The sequence below is a fragment of the Sorex araneus genome, chromosome 4, assembly GCF_027595985.1.
Source record: "Sorex araneus isolate mSorAra2 chromosome 4, mSorAra2.pri, whole genome shotgun sequence".
NCBI lineage: Eukaryota > Metazoa > Chordata > Mammalia > Eulipotyphla > Soricidae > Sorex > Sorex araneus.
The window spans coordinates 153889202-153906671 of NC_073305.1; the positions used below are offsets into that span (position 1 = coordinate 153889202).

Below are 17470 nucleotides of genomic sequence, written 5' to 3' on the forward strand. Positions count from 1 at the left end.
TTTTCATCCTGAAATCTATGTTGTCGGATACCAGGATGGCCACTCCAGCTTTTTTAAGGGGGTTGTTTGCTTGGAGGATTGTTTTCCATCCTTTGACTTTGAGTCTATGTTTACTCTGTTTGTTCAGGTGTGTTTCTTGCAGGCAACAGAATGTTGGGTTTAATTTCCGGATCCATTTAGCTACTCTGTGTCTCTTGATAGGTGCATTTAGGCCATTGACATTGAGAGAGATTATTGTGATGTGGTTTTGTGTCATCTTTCTGTGGGATTTGTTGTTCTTATGGGGCTCCTCCTTGCCTTACAGTAGCCCCTTTAGACCTTCTTTCAAGATTGGTTTTGAGTCTATGAAGGACCTGAGCTGTTGTTTATCCGAGAAGTAGTGTATGTTTCCTTCGAGTTTGAGTGAGAGTTTAGCCGGATAAAGTATTCTTGGTGAGGCATTCATTTCATTGAGTTTTTTCACTATGTCCCACCATTGTCTTCGGGCTCGGAGGGTTTCTTCTGACAGATCGGCCGTAAATCTGAGGGGTGCTCCTTTGTATGTGATTTCCCTCTTTGACCTTGCTACTTGTAGAATTGTGTCTCTATCTACAGCATCCGCCATTCTGACTATGATATGCCTTGGAGTCTTTTTATTTGGGTCTCTTTTTGCTGGCACTCTTCGGACTTCTTGTATCTGGACGCCTGCCTTGTCCAGCTCTGGGAATTTCTTAGCGATGATGTCTTTGACTATGTTTTTTTCATTGGGGTTACTTCCCTGTGGTTCTGGTACTCCAATGATTCTTATGTTGTTCCTCTTGAAGTCATCCCCCAGGGCTCTGATTCGCTCTATAGCCATTTTGAGGTCTTTGGCCATGATTTGTTGCTGTCTGTAAGCTTTCTGCAGCTCATCCTCAAGCTCGCTGATTCTGTCTTCGGCTGTAGTCATTCTGCTGTTGAGGGCATCTAGTGAGATTTTTATTTCATCTACCGATTGCTTTATTTGTGAGACTTCGGTTCGAAGGTTTGAAATTTCTGCTCTCATTTCTGCTCTCATTTGTTCCTGTATTTTCTTGGTAGACCGTTCCAGCGCTTGATTCATCTCCTCCCTTAATTTATTGGATGTCTGTTCCATATTTGCTTGGAGTAGGTCGACTCTCCTCCATATTTCCTCTCTGAATTGTTTATCTGAGAGGTCGTAGATGTTGGGAGACTGTTTTGAGGTTTCTAGTATCTTTTCTTCTCCCTCTCTTGGTGGAGGGGATTTTCGCTGTTTCTTCATATTGTCACGGAAGTGCAGAGCTGGCACCTTGTAGTTCTTTATTCCTCTTCCTTTTTGTGGGAAGAAGGGGCTCCGATTGTGCTAAACTTCCCTTATTCACTGATAGCTTTTATAGTGTCAGCCTAAGCTAATGGGTATTTTTCGTAAATGTTTGAGATCGCAAAAGTGAGTTTTCAAAGGAATCCACAGTACGGATTGAGCTGAGGTAGCAAAGAATAACTGCGGCCGCGTTAGCGTTGGCCGCTCCGTAAAGAAGCCACGCCCACTTTTTAGGCCACGCCCCCTGAGATGAGGACACGCCCCTAAGCAGCAGAGTGGGGATTGGTCAGGATCCGACGGCGGCGGCGGACAGGTGCCAGGCAGGGGCTTCAGGAGAAGCCCCGAGCCGCGGCGGGCAGGGGGCGGGGAGGGGACTTCTCCGCGCTGAGGCAGGCTCTCCAAGGGATTGCCTGTTTACCTGCAGGATGGAGATTGGTCAGGATCCGACGGCGGCGGCGGACAGGTGCCCGGCAGGGGCTTCAGGAGAAGCCCCGAGCCGCGGCGGGCAGGGGGCGGGGAGGGGACTTCTCCGCGCTGAGGCAGGCTCTCCAAGGGATTGCCTGTTTACCTGCAGGATGGAGATTGGTCAGGATCCGACGGCGGCGGCGGACAGGTGCCCGGCAGGGGCTTCAGGAGAAGCCCCGAGCCGCGGCGGGCAGGGGGCGGGGAGGGGACTTCTCCGCGCTGAGGCAGGCTCTCCAAGGGATTGCCTGTTTACCTGCAGGATGGAGATTGGTCAGGATCCGACGGCGGCGGCGGACAGGTGCCCGGCAGGGGCTTCAGGAGAAGCCCCGAGCCGCGGCGGGCAGGGGGCGGGGAGGGGACTTCTCCGCGCTGAGGCAGGCTCTCCAAGGGATTGCCTGTTTACCTGCAGGATGGAGATTGGTCAGGATCCGACGGCGGCGGCGGACAGGTGCCCGGCAGGGGCTTCAGGAGAAGCCCCGAGCCGCGGCGGGCAGGGGGCGGGGAGGGGACTTCTCCGCGCTGAGGCAGGCTCTCCAAGGGATTGCCTGTTTACCTGCAGGATGGAGATTGGTCAGGATCCGACGGCGGCGGCGGACAGGTGCCCGGCAGGGGCTTCAGGAGAAGCCCCGAGCCGCGGCGGGCAGGGGGCGGGGAGGGGACTTCTCCGCGCTGAGGCAGGCTCTCCAAGGGATTGCCTGTTTACCTGCAGGATGGAGATTGGTCAGGATCCGACGGCGGCGGCGGACAGGTGCCCGGCAGGGGCTTCAGGAGAAGCCCCGAGCCGCGGCGGGCAGGGGGCGGGGAGGGGACTTCTCCGCGCTGAGGCAGGCTCTCCAAGGGATTGCCTGTTTACCTGCAGGATGGAGATTGGTCAGGATCCGACGGCGGCGGCGGACAGGTGCCCGGCAGGGGCTTCAGGAGAAGCCCCGAGCCGCGGCGGGCAGGGGGCGGGGAGGGGACTTCTCCGCGCTGAGGCAGGCTCTCCAAGGGATTGCCTGTTTACCTGCAGGATGGAGATTGGTCAGGATCCGACGGCGGCGGCGGACAGGTGCCCGGCAGGGGCTTCAGGAGAAGCCCCGAGCCACGGCGGGCAGGGGGCGGGGAGGGGACTTCTCCGCGCTGAGGCAGGCTCTCCAAGGGATTGCCTGTTTACCTGCAGGATGGAGATTGGTCAGGATCCGACGGCGGCGGCGGACAGGTGCCCGGCAGGGGCTTCAGGAGAAGCCCCGAGCCGCGGCGGGCAGGGGGCGGGGAGGGGACTTCTCCGCGCTGAGGCAGGCTCTCCAAGGGATTGCCTGTTTACCTGCAGGATGGAGATTGGTCAGGATCCGACGGCGGCGGCGGACAGGTGCCCGGCAGGGGCTTCAGGAGAAGCCCCGAGCCGCGGCGGGCAGGGGGCGGGGAGGGGACTTCTCCGCGCTGAGGCAGGCTCTCCAAGGGATTGCCTGTTTACCTGCAGGATGGAGATTGGTCAGGATCCGACGGCGGCGGCGGACAGGTGCCCGGCAGGGGCTTCAGGAGAAGCCCCGAGCCGCGGCGGGCAGGGGGCGGGGAGGGGACTTCTCCGCGCTGAGGCAGGCTCTCCAAGGGATTGCCTGTTTACCTGCAGGATGGAGATTGGTCAGGATCCGACGGCGGCGGCGGACAGGTGCCCGGCAGGGGCTTCAGGAGAAGCCCCGAGCCGCGGCGGGCAGGGGGCGGGGAGGGGACTTCTCCGCGCTGAGGCAGGCTCTCCAAGGGATTGCCTGTTTACCTGCAGGATGGAGATTGGTCAGGATCCGAATTCTCCCAGTTTTACCACCTACTGCTATTAACTTTAAGTTACATTCCAGTATTTTTGACTGCAAGCTATAACTGTTCTATATGTTCCCCTACGATGAGATATAATATGACAATTGAATGCATTAATTTTTTAGGGCAACAAATATTTCTCTAGTTATTTTAATTCACCCATGAAGGAACCGACAGAGGAACCCAGGAATGCGGGACCTGTGGCTTAGATCTCCAAGCCTGCTCAGATCAGGACTGGGCTTCCTCCACCCAGATCCCCAGTTTTCCATTAGGTTGGTAGTGTGGCAGTCACACCCACAAATGGCCCCTGGCACCAATCTCATCAATGCCCAAGATCCAGAGACTATAAAACAAAGCTCCCAGAAGAGAACAATGCAGAATCTCACATGGCAGAGCCTGGCAAGCTACCCGTGGCGTATTCGATATGCCAAAAACAGTAACAACAATGGGCCTCATTCCCCTGACCCTGAACGTGACAGGGACGAATGGAGATGTTACTTGCCCCCGCTCAAGCAAATCAATGAGCAATGGAATGACAGTGATACAGTGAAACAATAATTTTCATTTTTGTAGGAAAACAACCCCTTGAAAAGTGCATATTAAAATACTCCACTATGTAAATTAATAAGTCATATAATTTTCTTTTAAGAACAGAGGGGCTGGGGCTGGAGATAGTACAGCGAGTAGGACATTTGCCTTGTATGCAGTTGACCCAGGTTTGATCCCTGGCATTCCATATGGTTTCCAGAGCACTGGCTGGAGTAATTCCTGAGTGCAGAACCAAGAGTAATTCCTGAGCACTACTGAGTGTGCCCCCTCAAAAATAACAGAGGGGCTGGGTCAGTACAGACTTATAAGCAGTTATAGGTGACTGAATAAAAAGACTGTCACAAAAACTGGAGTAACGGAAACATTAAGGGAACTTTGCATCTTTATCTCTCTCACTGACTACTCTCCACTTAAGCAGCATTAAAATGTGCTTTATTCAAAATACTGGGAGGGTTTCTGGCCATGATAAAAATGACCAATACTTTATCTATCCTGTACCTGACAATTGACAATTACAGCATCTTATGTTTGGATAGTACTTGTAGATTTTATTTATAGAAGAAGACAACTCTCAGAGGATTTAGTACCAGCATTTCTCTTATGGGCACAACATTTTCTTATATGTATATTGTGTGTGTTTGTGTGTGTGCATACTTTTTTTAAAGCACCATTACTAGAACTGGAGTTTTTTCAACCAGGCTATGGCCTCCTTTGTTCTTCCAGGATATCGAAGGGACCAACAAATAAAAATCTCGTGCCTTGGAGAGATTTTTAACTTGATAGATGGGAATGCATATCAAGTTAACAAAGTTAGAAAGAGGGCTATGGTAAAAAAAAATTAAATAGGAAAGCCTTATTTTATGCTCTCAAATCTTTCTCTTTCAATGTTCATACTCATAGAACATCACTCTCAGAGGATACTTACAGTTCATCAAACATTGAATTTCATAAACAGGCTTGAGTATCAGAGCACCATTAAAGCCTTTAGGGAATGGTTTGATTAAGTCCCACTTATCTGAAACATCAGTAAGTTTCACAGTTCGTGTTCTATTCTTGGGGATCTTCCATTCAACAATCTCCTGTAGAGTGTAAGTATATTCATCTTCACATTCATAGAATTCTCCTTCTTGTGATAAAGGTAGAGTAAATCTGTAAGATCGACGATTCCTTGTCAGTCCACATTTCACCACTGTTTCTCCATTGATCTCTTCAGCTGAGTAGAGCTTGATTTTCTCACCCTGCTTTACAATGAGACTTTTCAGTTTTATATCCTTCTGAAGATAGAAACAAGGACATCCTAGTCCAATATGGGTGGTCCTTATAATTTCTTCCATATTACGGTAAGGAGTTTTATCAGCCACAACTTTGAAAAGACCTAAGAAGAATTGTTTAAATTAAAGAGCATTCTTACAATTAAAGTTCTCATAAGAAAGTTACAATAATAAGAGTTATAAAAGGCTGTATAGCATGGTTTTTAAAAGTCAGGATCTGGGTCAGACATGGTCTTAGTGGTAGAAGACTAGACTTGCATGTGTTTGCTCCTAGACGGATTCATTCCCACACAGCTTGGTCTGCCAAACATTACTTTAGCAATCCCCAAGCACTGAGCCAAAAGTGTTTCCTTACCTTCAACAGCACCAGGTGTGGCACCTATAGTAATAATTATGATCATAGTTATAAAGTAACTGATATGATTTCAAATTTAGAGATAGTTATTTTAATCCTAAACTTTTCTAGATAAAATTTTAACAATTGCCTGTAGATTCCTGGATCATGAGATCCTGGTATCACATTAGACAAAGGAAAAGTAGAAAAAGGGAAATTAAAAATCTGGATGAGATATTGGCTGTTTGATCTTGATAGAAGCAATTGATTTCTCTGGCACATATTTTGTAGCTTTTTTTTTTAAAGAGAGATAGTACAATGGCTAGGATGTTTGCTTTGCATACGGCTCACCTGGGCTCAATCCCCTGCACCATGTAGGGTCCCAGGAGTATTCCTGAGTGCAGAGCCAATGTAAGTCCTGGACAGTGCAAGGAATGGCACTCCAATTTTTAAATTAAATAACAATAAACAAATTAAAAAATTGACTAAAAGACTGATTAAATTGGTGTTTAAATTGAAACATTTTTCAGACATGCAAACATTAAGAGAGATTTAAGAAGGAAAATGTTTCAGGATCAAATTAATATTAACAAAGCTACATACCTAAAACTAGATACTGATGATCATTGAACAATGCTTTGATTATGTCTAAAGACACTGAATTTTATATAGCAAATTTTCTTTTTGTGTCTCTTAGAACAATAAAAGACCTCTGTAATTTGCAATTGATTTGATGACTCAGAAAATTTAGCTGCACTGTATCTCAAGACAGGAATAATTCATGCAGACTTTCCCAAATTTCTTTAACCATAAAACTCTTGGGTAAACATCCCTTAATAAATCACAATATAATATACAAAGTTACAATAGTGTTCAATGTGAATTTTCTTGGAAATTACCAATGAGATCATTGTGCTAGAATAGTAATCTTGAATATACATATTTCATTCTCTAGTTTTGCCCTAACTTCACTGAAAACTTTGGTTTAACACTGTTAGAACAATAACTAATGTAATGATATTTTACTGTTTCAGATACAATTTTTTATGCTTGTATATTTTATTGTTTAATTCTCTTTGAATTATTTTACTTTTATTGCATGGGCTCATCTGCTTTGTATCTCTTTCAAAAACTTATTGGACAGAGTTTAATAAATTACAGACAAAATAAGGCTATGGGAAAAAACTAGGTATATGTTTCAATACTTAAAGTAAATTATTCATTATATTATGCACAAATTTGTACTCTTAAGAAAGTACATTTTTAAAAAATATCCAAAATTTTAACTTATAAGGAAAACAATTTAACTTGCTTGCCAACAAATATATCCTGATAGAATTCATTTACATAGCAAATAATTATTAACCAGGTTATACTTTCTCATAAAAACAAAGTACAAAGATTTATGATTAGCTTTTTAAAATGGTCAAGTCTTGTATGAAAAATACAAGCTTTCAATTATAAACCCAATTTCAAACTCATAAACTTCCTGAAAAGATGTGCCATATAATCCTGGTAGGAAATAAGTAAAAAAGTTTGTGAAATGTGTCCTGAAAACCTTTAAAAATTCAATGGTGCTCATCAACTGCATGGTGTGAAGACAGTGGGTTAAACAATTTACTTTGATGCGACTTCTTATTTTATTGTGCTATATATTTGGTAAAATCCAATAAAATAGTATTCTTGAGTTTACTACAGTAAATAAATTTGTGTGTGTATGTTTATGTGTGTGGGTGTATAGGCACACATTTAGTCTCATTTATCTATGTGTAAAGATTTATTTCTGAAAGTCCTCCATCATTATCACATTATAGAAAATTCAACAGTTTTATGAAGTAACTTTAAAATATAGCTACCTAGAATCTCATAAATAGTAGACACACAGCTTTATTTTTATCCTAGCTGTACTGATGACATAAGTCACTGAAGAATTAATTCAATATCTTCTTTCTTGGGGAATTGGGCTCACTTAAGCTAATAAAAGATCTAAAATGTTTTGAAATAGAAAAAGCTTGAAACCCTAAGGGTCACCATTATTTCCTGTTAATCACATACTTCAGTGCTGCCTTGCTGAATGTCTCTATTGCAGGAAAAAGCTATCCATGAATCTGTGTGTTTTTCCTTAGAAGATGATGAAGTGCTCTTTTTAGCATACCAAGTAGCAGAGTACAGCAAAATATATTTGATTAACTATATGTCTATATACTAATGAAGTCAATTTAAACATCGCTTTCTAATAAACAACCATTTATTATCATTTACTAAACTGAGTAGTCATATATTATACAATATGCACTTTATATATTTTACATGTGATTTCATATTAAAACTTAAACTTCATAATAAACTATAACACCATCAGCCTGATCATTTTTAAATTTGGGAGGAGTGTGTTTAGGATATAGTTGGTGATTCTCCTGGCTTACTCCTGCTCTGCGCTCAGGGAACACTTCTGACAGTTTTCAAGTCAACCATATGCAGTGCTGGGGATTGAACCAGAGTTTGCTGCATGGAGATCAAGCACTTTATTCCCTGTACTATTTTTTCAGTGCAAGCTTTAAATTTAACCAACTTTTCTTCCACCTTCCTCATGAAAATTATCATCATCATCATCATCATCATCATCATCATCATCATCATCATCATCATCCCGTTGATCATTGATTTCTCAAGCGGTCTCAGTAACATCTCCATTCGTCTTAGCCCTGAAATTTTAGAAGCCTCTCTTTACTCACATCACGAGTATGAAAATTATAATCCTTTTATTTTGGGGATACATATATAATTTATTATTCTCCAGAAAGAAATAAAACAAATGTCAAAAGAGTGATTATATAATATGCCAATATGCAGTCGCATGAAGCTAGTAATAAAGGAGAAAAAAATAGATTTATATTTCCAAATTTGTTGTCACAATTTTAGAAACAATTGTCACAAACAGTGAAAATATCAAAAGATTAATGGGTACTGTTCATCTTGACTGAGATGGAAGTTATATTTGCGAGTCCTTGGGGTTTCTGTGGTCATACTTGACTTTACTCGGGGAGCCTGTGGTGCTGGATCTCAAACCCCAGGCCCCACATGCAAAGTTTGTGCTGAAACATTAATACAGAAACCTGAAACTTTACTGCTATTCATTCATAAACAGTCAATCAGTTTTGCTTTGGACAAACCAGGCTTTTCTCAGGGTCTCCTCCTGGATCAGTGCACAGGGTCACTCCTGGTAGTGCTCAGGAGACCATGCTATGAGGTGATCAAACCAGGTTGGCTATAACAAAGCAAGTACTCTAACCCCTGAACTCTGGCTCAATAGCATGCTGAACTTACTTTTATGTTTTGTTTCTTTTTTTTTTTTTTCAGTTTGAGACCATATCTGCAATGCTTAGAGGCTACTTCTGGTTCTGCACTCAGGAATTACTCCTGGCAATGCTCCAGGGACCATATGGGATGCTGGGAAATGAATCTGAGTTGCCCATGTGTGAAGCAAGCGTCCTACCCACTATTATTATCTCTTGGGCCCCCAAAGCATGCAAATTTAAAATATTATTAGAAAATTCTATAAATTATCATGTTCAGAATTAGTCATGAAGTATATTTAGTCTAAAAATTTCCCCTCAATTTTAGGTTTCGGGAAAAATAGCCATAGTAAACAGTGAAAATTTTTAAATAAATGTACTAGTTTCTGAGCCAGAGAAATAGTATGTTGGATAATGCTCTTGTTCTATGCATAGACAACTCAGTTTTATCCACCTGAATCCAATATGGCCCCCGACGCTGCCTGGATAACTGCAGGGTGTGACGCCAAAACAAACAAATTATAAATTTACAAGTTTTGATTGTTTTTTCATTGTCATCATTTGCCTCATGATAATCCTTTAATAACTGTAAAGAGTATTACTACTTATGGATGTAGACATAGTCATGGGGTCAAAGAGATAGAGCTCATTGGGCTAAGCTAATGCAAAGAAGGCTTTGTATGCAGGAGGCCCAAGTCCAATTTCTGATACCAAATTAGAAAATTCTACAAATTATTGTGGTCAGAATTATTCAAGAATTTCAGGAGTGACCCATAGTATTTCCAGGTGTGGACCACCCAACAAACAAATTAATCAAAATAATAATATTAATAAGTAAAAACAGGGGCCAGAGCAATAGCACAACGGGGAAGTCTTGCACACAGCTGACCTGGGTTCGATCCCCAACATCCCATATGGTTTCCCAAGCACCACCAGGAGTGATTCATGAGCACAGAGTCAGGAGTAACCCCTGAGAATCACTGAGTATGACCGGAAAACTAATAAATAAATAAAAATTATTTAAAAGTGATGCTTTTTATAAGCTATAGTTTTAGGATCTTAATCAGAACTTTGATGTCAAGCTCATAATTTTGCTATCACACCAGGCTGCCTCCTTATTATGACTATGATTTGCAAGGGTAATATTACTCTAGTTCACAAAGAATGTATGTATCTCACAAATTAGTCCTCCTTTTTTATGTATAAACTTCTTCAGACTGACAACAAGAAGAGCAAGAATAATTTTTGGGTTCACTGTGCAAAGTTTGTGTTTACCAGATTTTCACCATTTTTGTCTCTTTCTATCTCATTAATCTGCACCCAAATAGAAAGAACATCTAAAAATTAAATTTTCTAGCTGTATCTCAGTATGTAATTTAATATAGTGTAAAATCCTTGTAAGTGGCCACAATCCTTAGCTTGCTTCATGAAATATAGTTCCTCTATCTGTAATAGAAGAAATCTTGAAGTAAACTTTACTTACTAAATTTTCTTTCTTTCATACCAACAAAATTAAGATTACTGAAATATTAACAGGGGTGAAAGAGATGACTTAAAGTGCTGAAACATATCAGGGAAACCAAGTTCAATCCCTAGTACCACATGGTCCTCCAAGTGATTTTGAATGTGACCCCCAAAATAATAGCAGTTTGAATAGGCAACATGCTTTTTGATGCTGGCCTGGAGATATATTGAGGGACCGAATCTGTATCTTACATTGCACACAAAAGATAATTCACAGTGGATTAAAGGTCTTTAGATAAGATCAGAATCCATAAAATACATTGAGGAAAACTGCTCTAGGATATAGCTACAAAGGTGTCTTCAATTTCTTTCCCCCATTGGCAAAGACAACAAAAAAAGAAAAACAAACAAATGGAACTATATAAAACTAAAATAACAAAAATACATAAAAACACACTAAAATATTTTTTGTGGTGAAATAAATGCATATCAAAGTTGAACACCTCCAGAAATTAGAGAAAATATAATACACTGTTCATAAGTAATATGGCTAGTTTCAAAATATATAAAGCATTCGCAAAGCTCAACAATAGCAAAACCAATAATCCTGTCAAAAATTCCAAGAAGAGATAAACAAAAACTTCAGGAGAAGGACACACAAATGGCCAGTAATCATATGAAAAAGTATTCAATTTTATCTGGTACCAAGAAAATGCAAATTAAAACAACAATAAGATATCATTTCACCTCAGTGGTAATAGGGTATATGAAGAAGGCTATAACAACCAGTCTTGGTAGGGATGTCATGAAAAGAAAACCCTTTCTCACTAATAGTGGGAATGCTGTCTAGTTCAGCCTCTGTTAAAAATAATATGGAGATTTCTTTAAAAACCAAGAATAGAGATTTCTTACAACACAGCATTTTCACTTCTTGGTAACTTCTCCAAGAATGCAGTATATTAATTTTAAAAAGAGGCCTGTACACCTATGTTCATTTCATCACTTAGTATGATAGGCAGGATGTGGTCACAATCCAAATATTCAACAAAGTTATTGGATACAGAAGTTTGCGAGAAATGCATATACACAATGAAATATTCTGCAGTTGTAAGAAAACATGAAATATTGAATTTTGTCTAATTTGTATAGAATGAGAAGGCGTCATAATAAGGAAAATAAGTCAAAAGGAGAACAAATACTGAATAATCTGACTCATCTGAGGTCTGTAGAGAAACAAAGAGAATGGACAGATTTGAATGGTGATAAACACTTGGCCTTTGATTGCAAAACTGATGTTACCAAGCAATGGCAGGAGAGGGCCAAGAGACAGATTAGACTAGAGGTGAAACCAGAACAGTGGGGGAGGAGATTGAGCATTGTAGTTGTAGCAAATGTACAGTAACTTTCTTCATTAAAACCATGAAAGTTTACTACTAATATAAATGTTTTTAAATATCACCAAAATTAAAAGGCATTTTTCTGAATTAAGAATATATTTGTACAGAGATAAACAAATGGAACTAACTTAAACTAAGAAGCTTTTGTACCTCAAAAGAAACAGTGACCAGAATACAAAGACAAACTACAGAATGGGAAAGGATATTCACCCAATACCCATCTGGTCAGAAACCCCATCAGAAAATGGGGTGATAAAATAAACAGAAACTTTCTCAAACAAGAAATCAGAATGGCCAAAAGGCACGTGAAAAAATGCTCTTCATCACTAATCATCAGGGAGATACAGATAAAAGCAACAATGAGATCTCATCTCACACCACAGAGACTGGCATGGATGTGGGGAGAAGGGGACTCTCCTTCACTGCTGATGGGAATGCCGATTGGTTCAACCTTTTTGGAAAACTATATGGATGTTTCTCAAAAAAACTAGAAATTGAGCTCTATTTGACCCAGCAATACCATTTTTGGGAATGTATCCCAGAGAGGCAGAAAAGTATAATAGAAATGGCATCTGCATTTGGATGTTCATTGCAGCACTATTTACAATAACAAAAATCTGGGATAAAAAACCCAAGTAATTGAGAACAGATGACTAGTTAAAGAAACTTTGGTACATCTACACAATGGAATACTATGCAGCTGTTAGAAAGGATGAAGTCATAAAATTTGCATGTAAGTGGATCAACATCGAGAGCATCGTGTTAAGTGAAATGAGTCAGAAAGAGATGGACAGACATAGGAAGACTGCACTCATTTGTGGAATATAAAGTAACAGGATGGGAGACTAATACCATTAGGATAGGAGAGATAAGGACCGGGAGGATTGCTGCATGGCTTGGAAGCCAGCCTCGCATGGCGGGGGAAAAGGTAGCTCAAAGAGACAAAGAATTACCAAGTAAAGTATGCTTGGAGAGCCTGCTCGAGATGGAAGATGTGTGCTGAAAGTAGACAATAGACCAAAGATGATGGCCATTTAATACCTGTATTGCAAACCACAACACCCAAAAGGAGAGAGAGAGAGCAAAAGGGAATGCTCTACTACAGAGGCTGGAGTGGGGGGATGGTAAGGTGGTGGGAAGGTTACTGGGAATATTGGTGGTGGAGAATGGGCACTGGTGGATGAATGAGTACTGGGTAATTGTATGAAACGTAAACACGAAAGTCTAAGTCTATGACTGTACCTCACGGTGATGCAATAAAAAATAAATAAATAAATAAATAAATAAGAATATATTTGTATATTGTATATCCAAGCAGTGAATACTAATTTAAAAATATCTGTCTCATAACATTTACCAATGAACAGTTCAACTAAACGATGAGCAGAGGATCTGAATGGACTATTCTCCAAGGACAATGCAGACAGCCAATAGGATGTGAAAACAGTTTCACTATCTTCTATTATTAACAAAATGCAAATCAAAATAATGAGTATTACACATCTATGAAAATGGAGGTTATCAAAAAGATAAGAACCATTGGAGAAGACATGGAGTAAAGGGAACATTTGTGCACTGTTGGAAGAAATGCGAATTAGTGCAGTCATTATGAAAGGCAGCATAAAGATTCCTTAAAAAATTTAGGGAGCAGGGTGCCAGAAAGAGAGTTCATTGAGCAGGGCATTTTCTTTTAATGTCGTTGATCTGGGTTAGATCTCTGGCACTCCATATCATCCCCTGGGCACTGCCGGGAGTGATTCCTGAGTCAGGAGTTAGCCCTGAGCACTGCCAGGTATGGTCCAAAAGCAAACAAACAAAAATATTTTAATTTAAAAAACAAATTCCATGTAACCCAGGTATTCCATCTAAGTATTAACTGAAAGACTACGAAAGTATTAATTTGGACAGATACACACACACACACATAAACACACACGCACACACACACATGTCCATAACATTATTCATCATAGCCAAGAGTTGTAAACAATCTAAATACCCATTAATAGAAGACTACATTAAGGATGATGTGCATATATATATATATATATATAATAGAATATAACTCTGTCATTAAAGAGTGAACTGCCAAATACAGCACTGAGGATAAATCTAGAAGGCAGATTTCTGCCATCTGTGGTACAAAAAAGTTAAAAGTAATAAACTAGATAATAAAAAAAGAATTTTATAAGATCAAATTAATAGTCACCAGAGGGAATGGAAAGAAAAGTTAATCAAATTAAAGGGCTCAATCATTTAATGAAGGACGAATAGATTTTTCAGTGGTGAGCTTAATGCATATATGCAGATATTGGTTTATAATTACATAAACATAAAATAAATATAATATTATAAACCCATGTTACTTCAGTGTTTTTTAAAGACATGTGAATCACATCAATACATATTGAAGAATGAACATAAGACTTTGTCCCGAAAAAAGTAACTAAAACATTAGCAATTAAAAAAACTTTCTGGAAATTTGTATGTGTGATATAATTTGATTTTCCAAATAGAAACATAAGGTGGCTAAAACAAAACAAGACATTTATATATAAGTACATTAGGGATTAAAGCCTTCTGTGTTTTATGTTTTGTTAATAAAGATTGGTTGCCTTCTGCATCACATCCAATCTGGTGTGCTACTACTGGTTTATTAGTGTTGTAGAGACTGAGATGTTGTGCAGTGTGCACTCCAGGAAGTCCAGAATTTTTAAAAGGGGTGGTACATCTGGAGTTGAATTTACAGCTGGGTGGTGGCTTTGGAGTGTGGATGTTACTGCCAGGGATTCCAGAAGTCTGGGAAGTGTGGGGAGGTAGCTATCCTGACTTGGAGGAAAGCCTGGACATTTCAGTCACGAAACCTTCATACCTGATCTTTTTCAGAGGATTAATTCTGGGTGTGGCTTGCTCCCAGACTGTGGAGACTGTCTAGGGTCATGGCAATACTGGTTGGCTTTTTTTAATGCTTTTTCCTTACCTCTTGACATGACCTGGGATTAACTAATAGATGGCTCCTAAATTAGTAGGAATTTGTATGTTTTGCTTTTATTTTAATTTTGTTTTGGGGCCACACCGGGCACTGATCAGGGCTTACTTCTGGCTCTGGACTTAGGGATCACTCCTGGCAGGGCTCAAGGACCATATGGGATGCTGAGGATTGAACCTGACTAGCTGCGTTCTGCTGTGCTATTGCTCCGACCCTTGTACTTTCTAAAAATTTAAATAATTGGGGCTGGAGCGATAGCACAGTGGGTAGGGCATTTGCCTTGCACGCAGCCGACCCAGGTTCGATTCCCAGCATCCCATATGGTCCCCTGAGCACCGCCAGGAGTAATTCCTGAGTGCAGAGCCAGGAGTAACCCCTGTGTATCGCCGAGTGTGACCCAAAAAGCAAAAAAAAAAAAAATTAAATAATTACTAAGTCTAGAGACTAGAGCCTAGAGCGATAGTACAGCGGGTAGGGCATTTGCCTTGCATGCAGATGACCGGGGTTCAATTCCTCCATCCCTCTTGGAGAGCCCGGCAAGCTACTGAGAGTATCCTGCCTGCACAGCCTGGAAAGCTACCCGTGGCATATTTGATATGCCAAAAACAGTAACAAGTCTCGCAGTAGAGACATTACTGGTAACCGCTCGAGCATACCATAAAATCTGTATTATCATCAAGCTCATAATAAACAGAGTATGAATGTCTCTAAAGTCCAAAGATGCGATCAAAGCTCTAAACTCTCATTATTATCATTATTATAAATCATAAATCCTCTACTTTTCATCAGCTAGTAAGGAGGTTTTCAGAATGGGCATACACTCTCTTTGAGGGTTCAGAAAATTTGGAATTTTTAAAGTGGAACAAAGTAATAAAATGTACATCACTGACATTTAAAACACTTGGTTAACACTGGTCTTATCTGTTCATGTCAGAGGGCCGTGCCTGTAGGTGTAGATGAAGCCTGTCTAGGGGACCTCAGAGTCAAACACGCAAAGGGGTTGACAGAGCTGACTCAGGTTTCTGTACATTCAACATGCTACAGGTCACAGGCTATGTTCAAGTAGATTTCCAGACTATCTTGTCATGGCTTTTGGATACAATAATTCTCTCAAAATTGATATGTGACGTTATACATTTTCTGCATAGAAATAATGCATTGAAAGGAATAGTACAAAGACAGTGACAAGTGAAAAATGGTAGAGTTGACATGTCTACTCCCACTCAAGATTTTCTTAGTCATATACAAAATAAGACAAATATATTCTAGTCTAATGAAATGTGAAAAGTAACTAAAACTAACACTTTAGAGTTATCAAAATACAGCCTATTGTCCACAAGTTAAGAAAAGTTGTCCTTGAAACGTAGGTCAAGATAAAAAAATATACAGATTAAAATTTTTAATTAATACAAAAATATTTGAGTTGCATGTTCAAAAATTTCTAGTAGACTAAATATATGAAGAGTAAGATAGGAAACAAAGACTCCTGCATACCCTCATCAAGCCTCGTCTCTTCACTGAGAAAGCAAAATGTCCCTGATTTATTTTTATGTGTTCACTTCAGCTTCAAGAAAAAAAATGCTTCTGCAATAAAATTCCTAAAGAACCTTGTTATTTTTTAATACCCTATGTATATTCTTACTTCACATACTTTATGCAACATTTTTAGCATTTTTATATTCTTAAAAGAGTAAGTCATTGTATGCTACAAAACTATTTCATTCAAGACTATTCTAAGTTTAATATTTTCACTAAAAATTGTAGCTTTAGTATTTTATTTAACTGTAGCCTTAAGTGATAACCATGAAATACTCTTTGCAACATTAGAACTCAAAAACTTTTGAAAAAAATGTGTAATTCATAATTGTAGTAGTAGTAATAGTAATAATAATAGGTGTCGAAACACAAAATTCTGCAGTTTTCTCATAGGTAATTATGGAATCACTGAATATCAGCAACTGTTTGAGTAATTTCAACAATTTTAATTCAAAAAATTTTCCTTTAAAGGTAGAAATGAGAATGTGAGAAAGTCAAACTTTATAAAAATAATTTTTATAGAGAAATTGAATTGCTAATTTGGAAGTGAAGACATACAAAAGATGGTGATTAAGTTTGTTAGTTGATTTATGAGACTGAGGTTGGAGAATTCCTATGTTTCAATGTTTTTATATTTATAATGGGATAAGATTGTTTAAAAGGTCTACCAACAGTTTATAACAGCTTATTTATTTAGACATAAAAAGAGTAAGCCATAAAGCCCATTGTTTCTTTTTGATTTAACCATTACATTAAAAAACCTTTTTTCCTTAATAAGATTTAAATTACTTGAAAGTACAGACTATACAATATTTAACACACTTGGGAAGTTTAGCAAATAATGTATCGCAGTAATATTAGGGTTTGAAATCAAATTATATAACTTCATAACCATGCCCAAAGCATAGTTTATTAATAAAGTAGTCATGCAAATGTGTTCATGTTTAACCTTTCTCTCTCCCAAGCCATTGACTGAGTTAACAGATCTTGGGTAATGACAGGAAGGAGAAAAGTCCTCTTAAATCTTGATCTCGGGGCTGTAGCGATAGCACAGCGGGTAGGGCATTTGCCTTGCACG

General features: G+C 39.9%; 1 protein-coding gene across 1 annotated transcript in view; it reads right to left on the reverse strand.

The window, feature by feature from the left end:
* The window catches only part of THEMIS (thymocyte selection associated), a 107154-nt gene that overhangs the window by 27974 nt on the left and 61710 nt on the right, over window positions 1–17470 (reverse strand). Inside the window, exon 3 of the mRNA XM_004609099.2 lies at window positions 5031–5480. Coding sequence (XP_004609156.2) covers window positions 5031–5480 — 450 coding nt within the window. The remainder of the gene's footprint in view (window positions 1–5030; window positions 5481–17470) is intronic.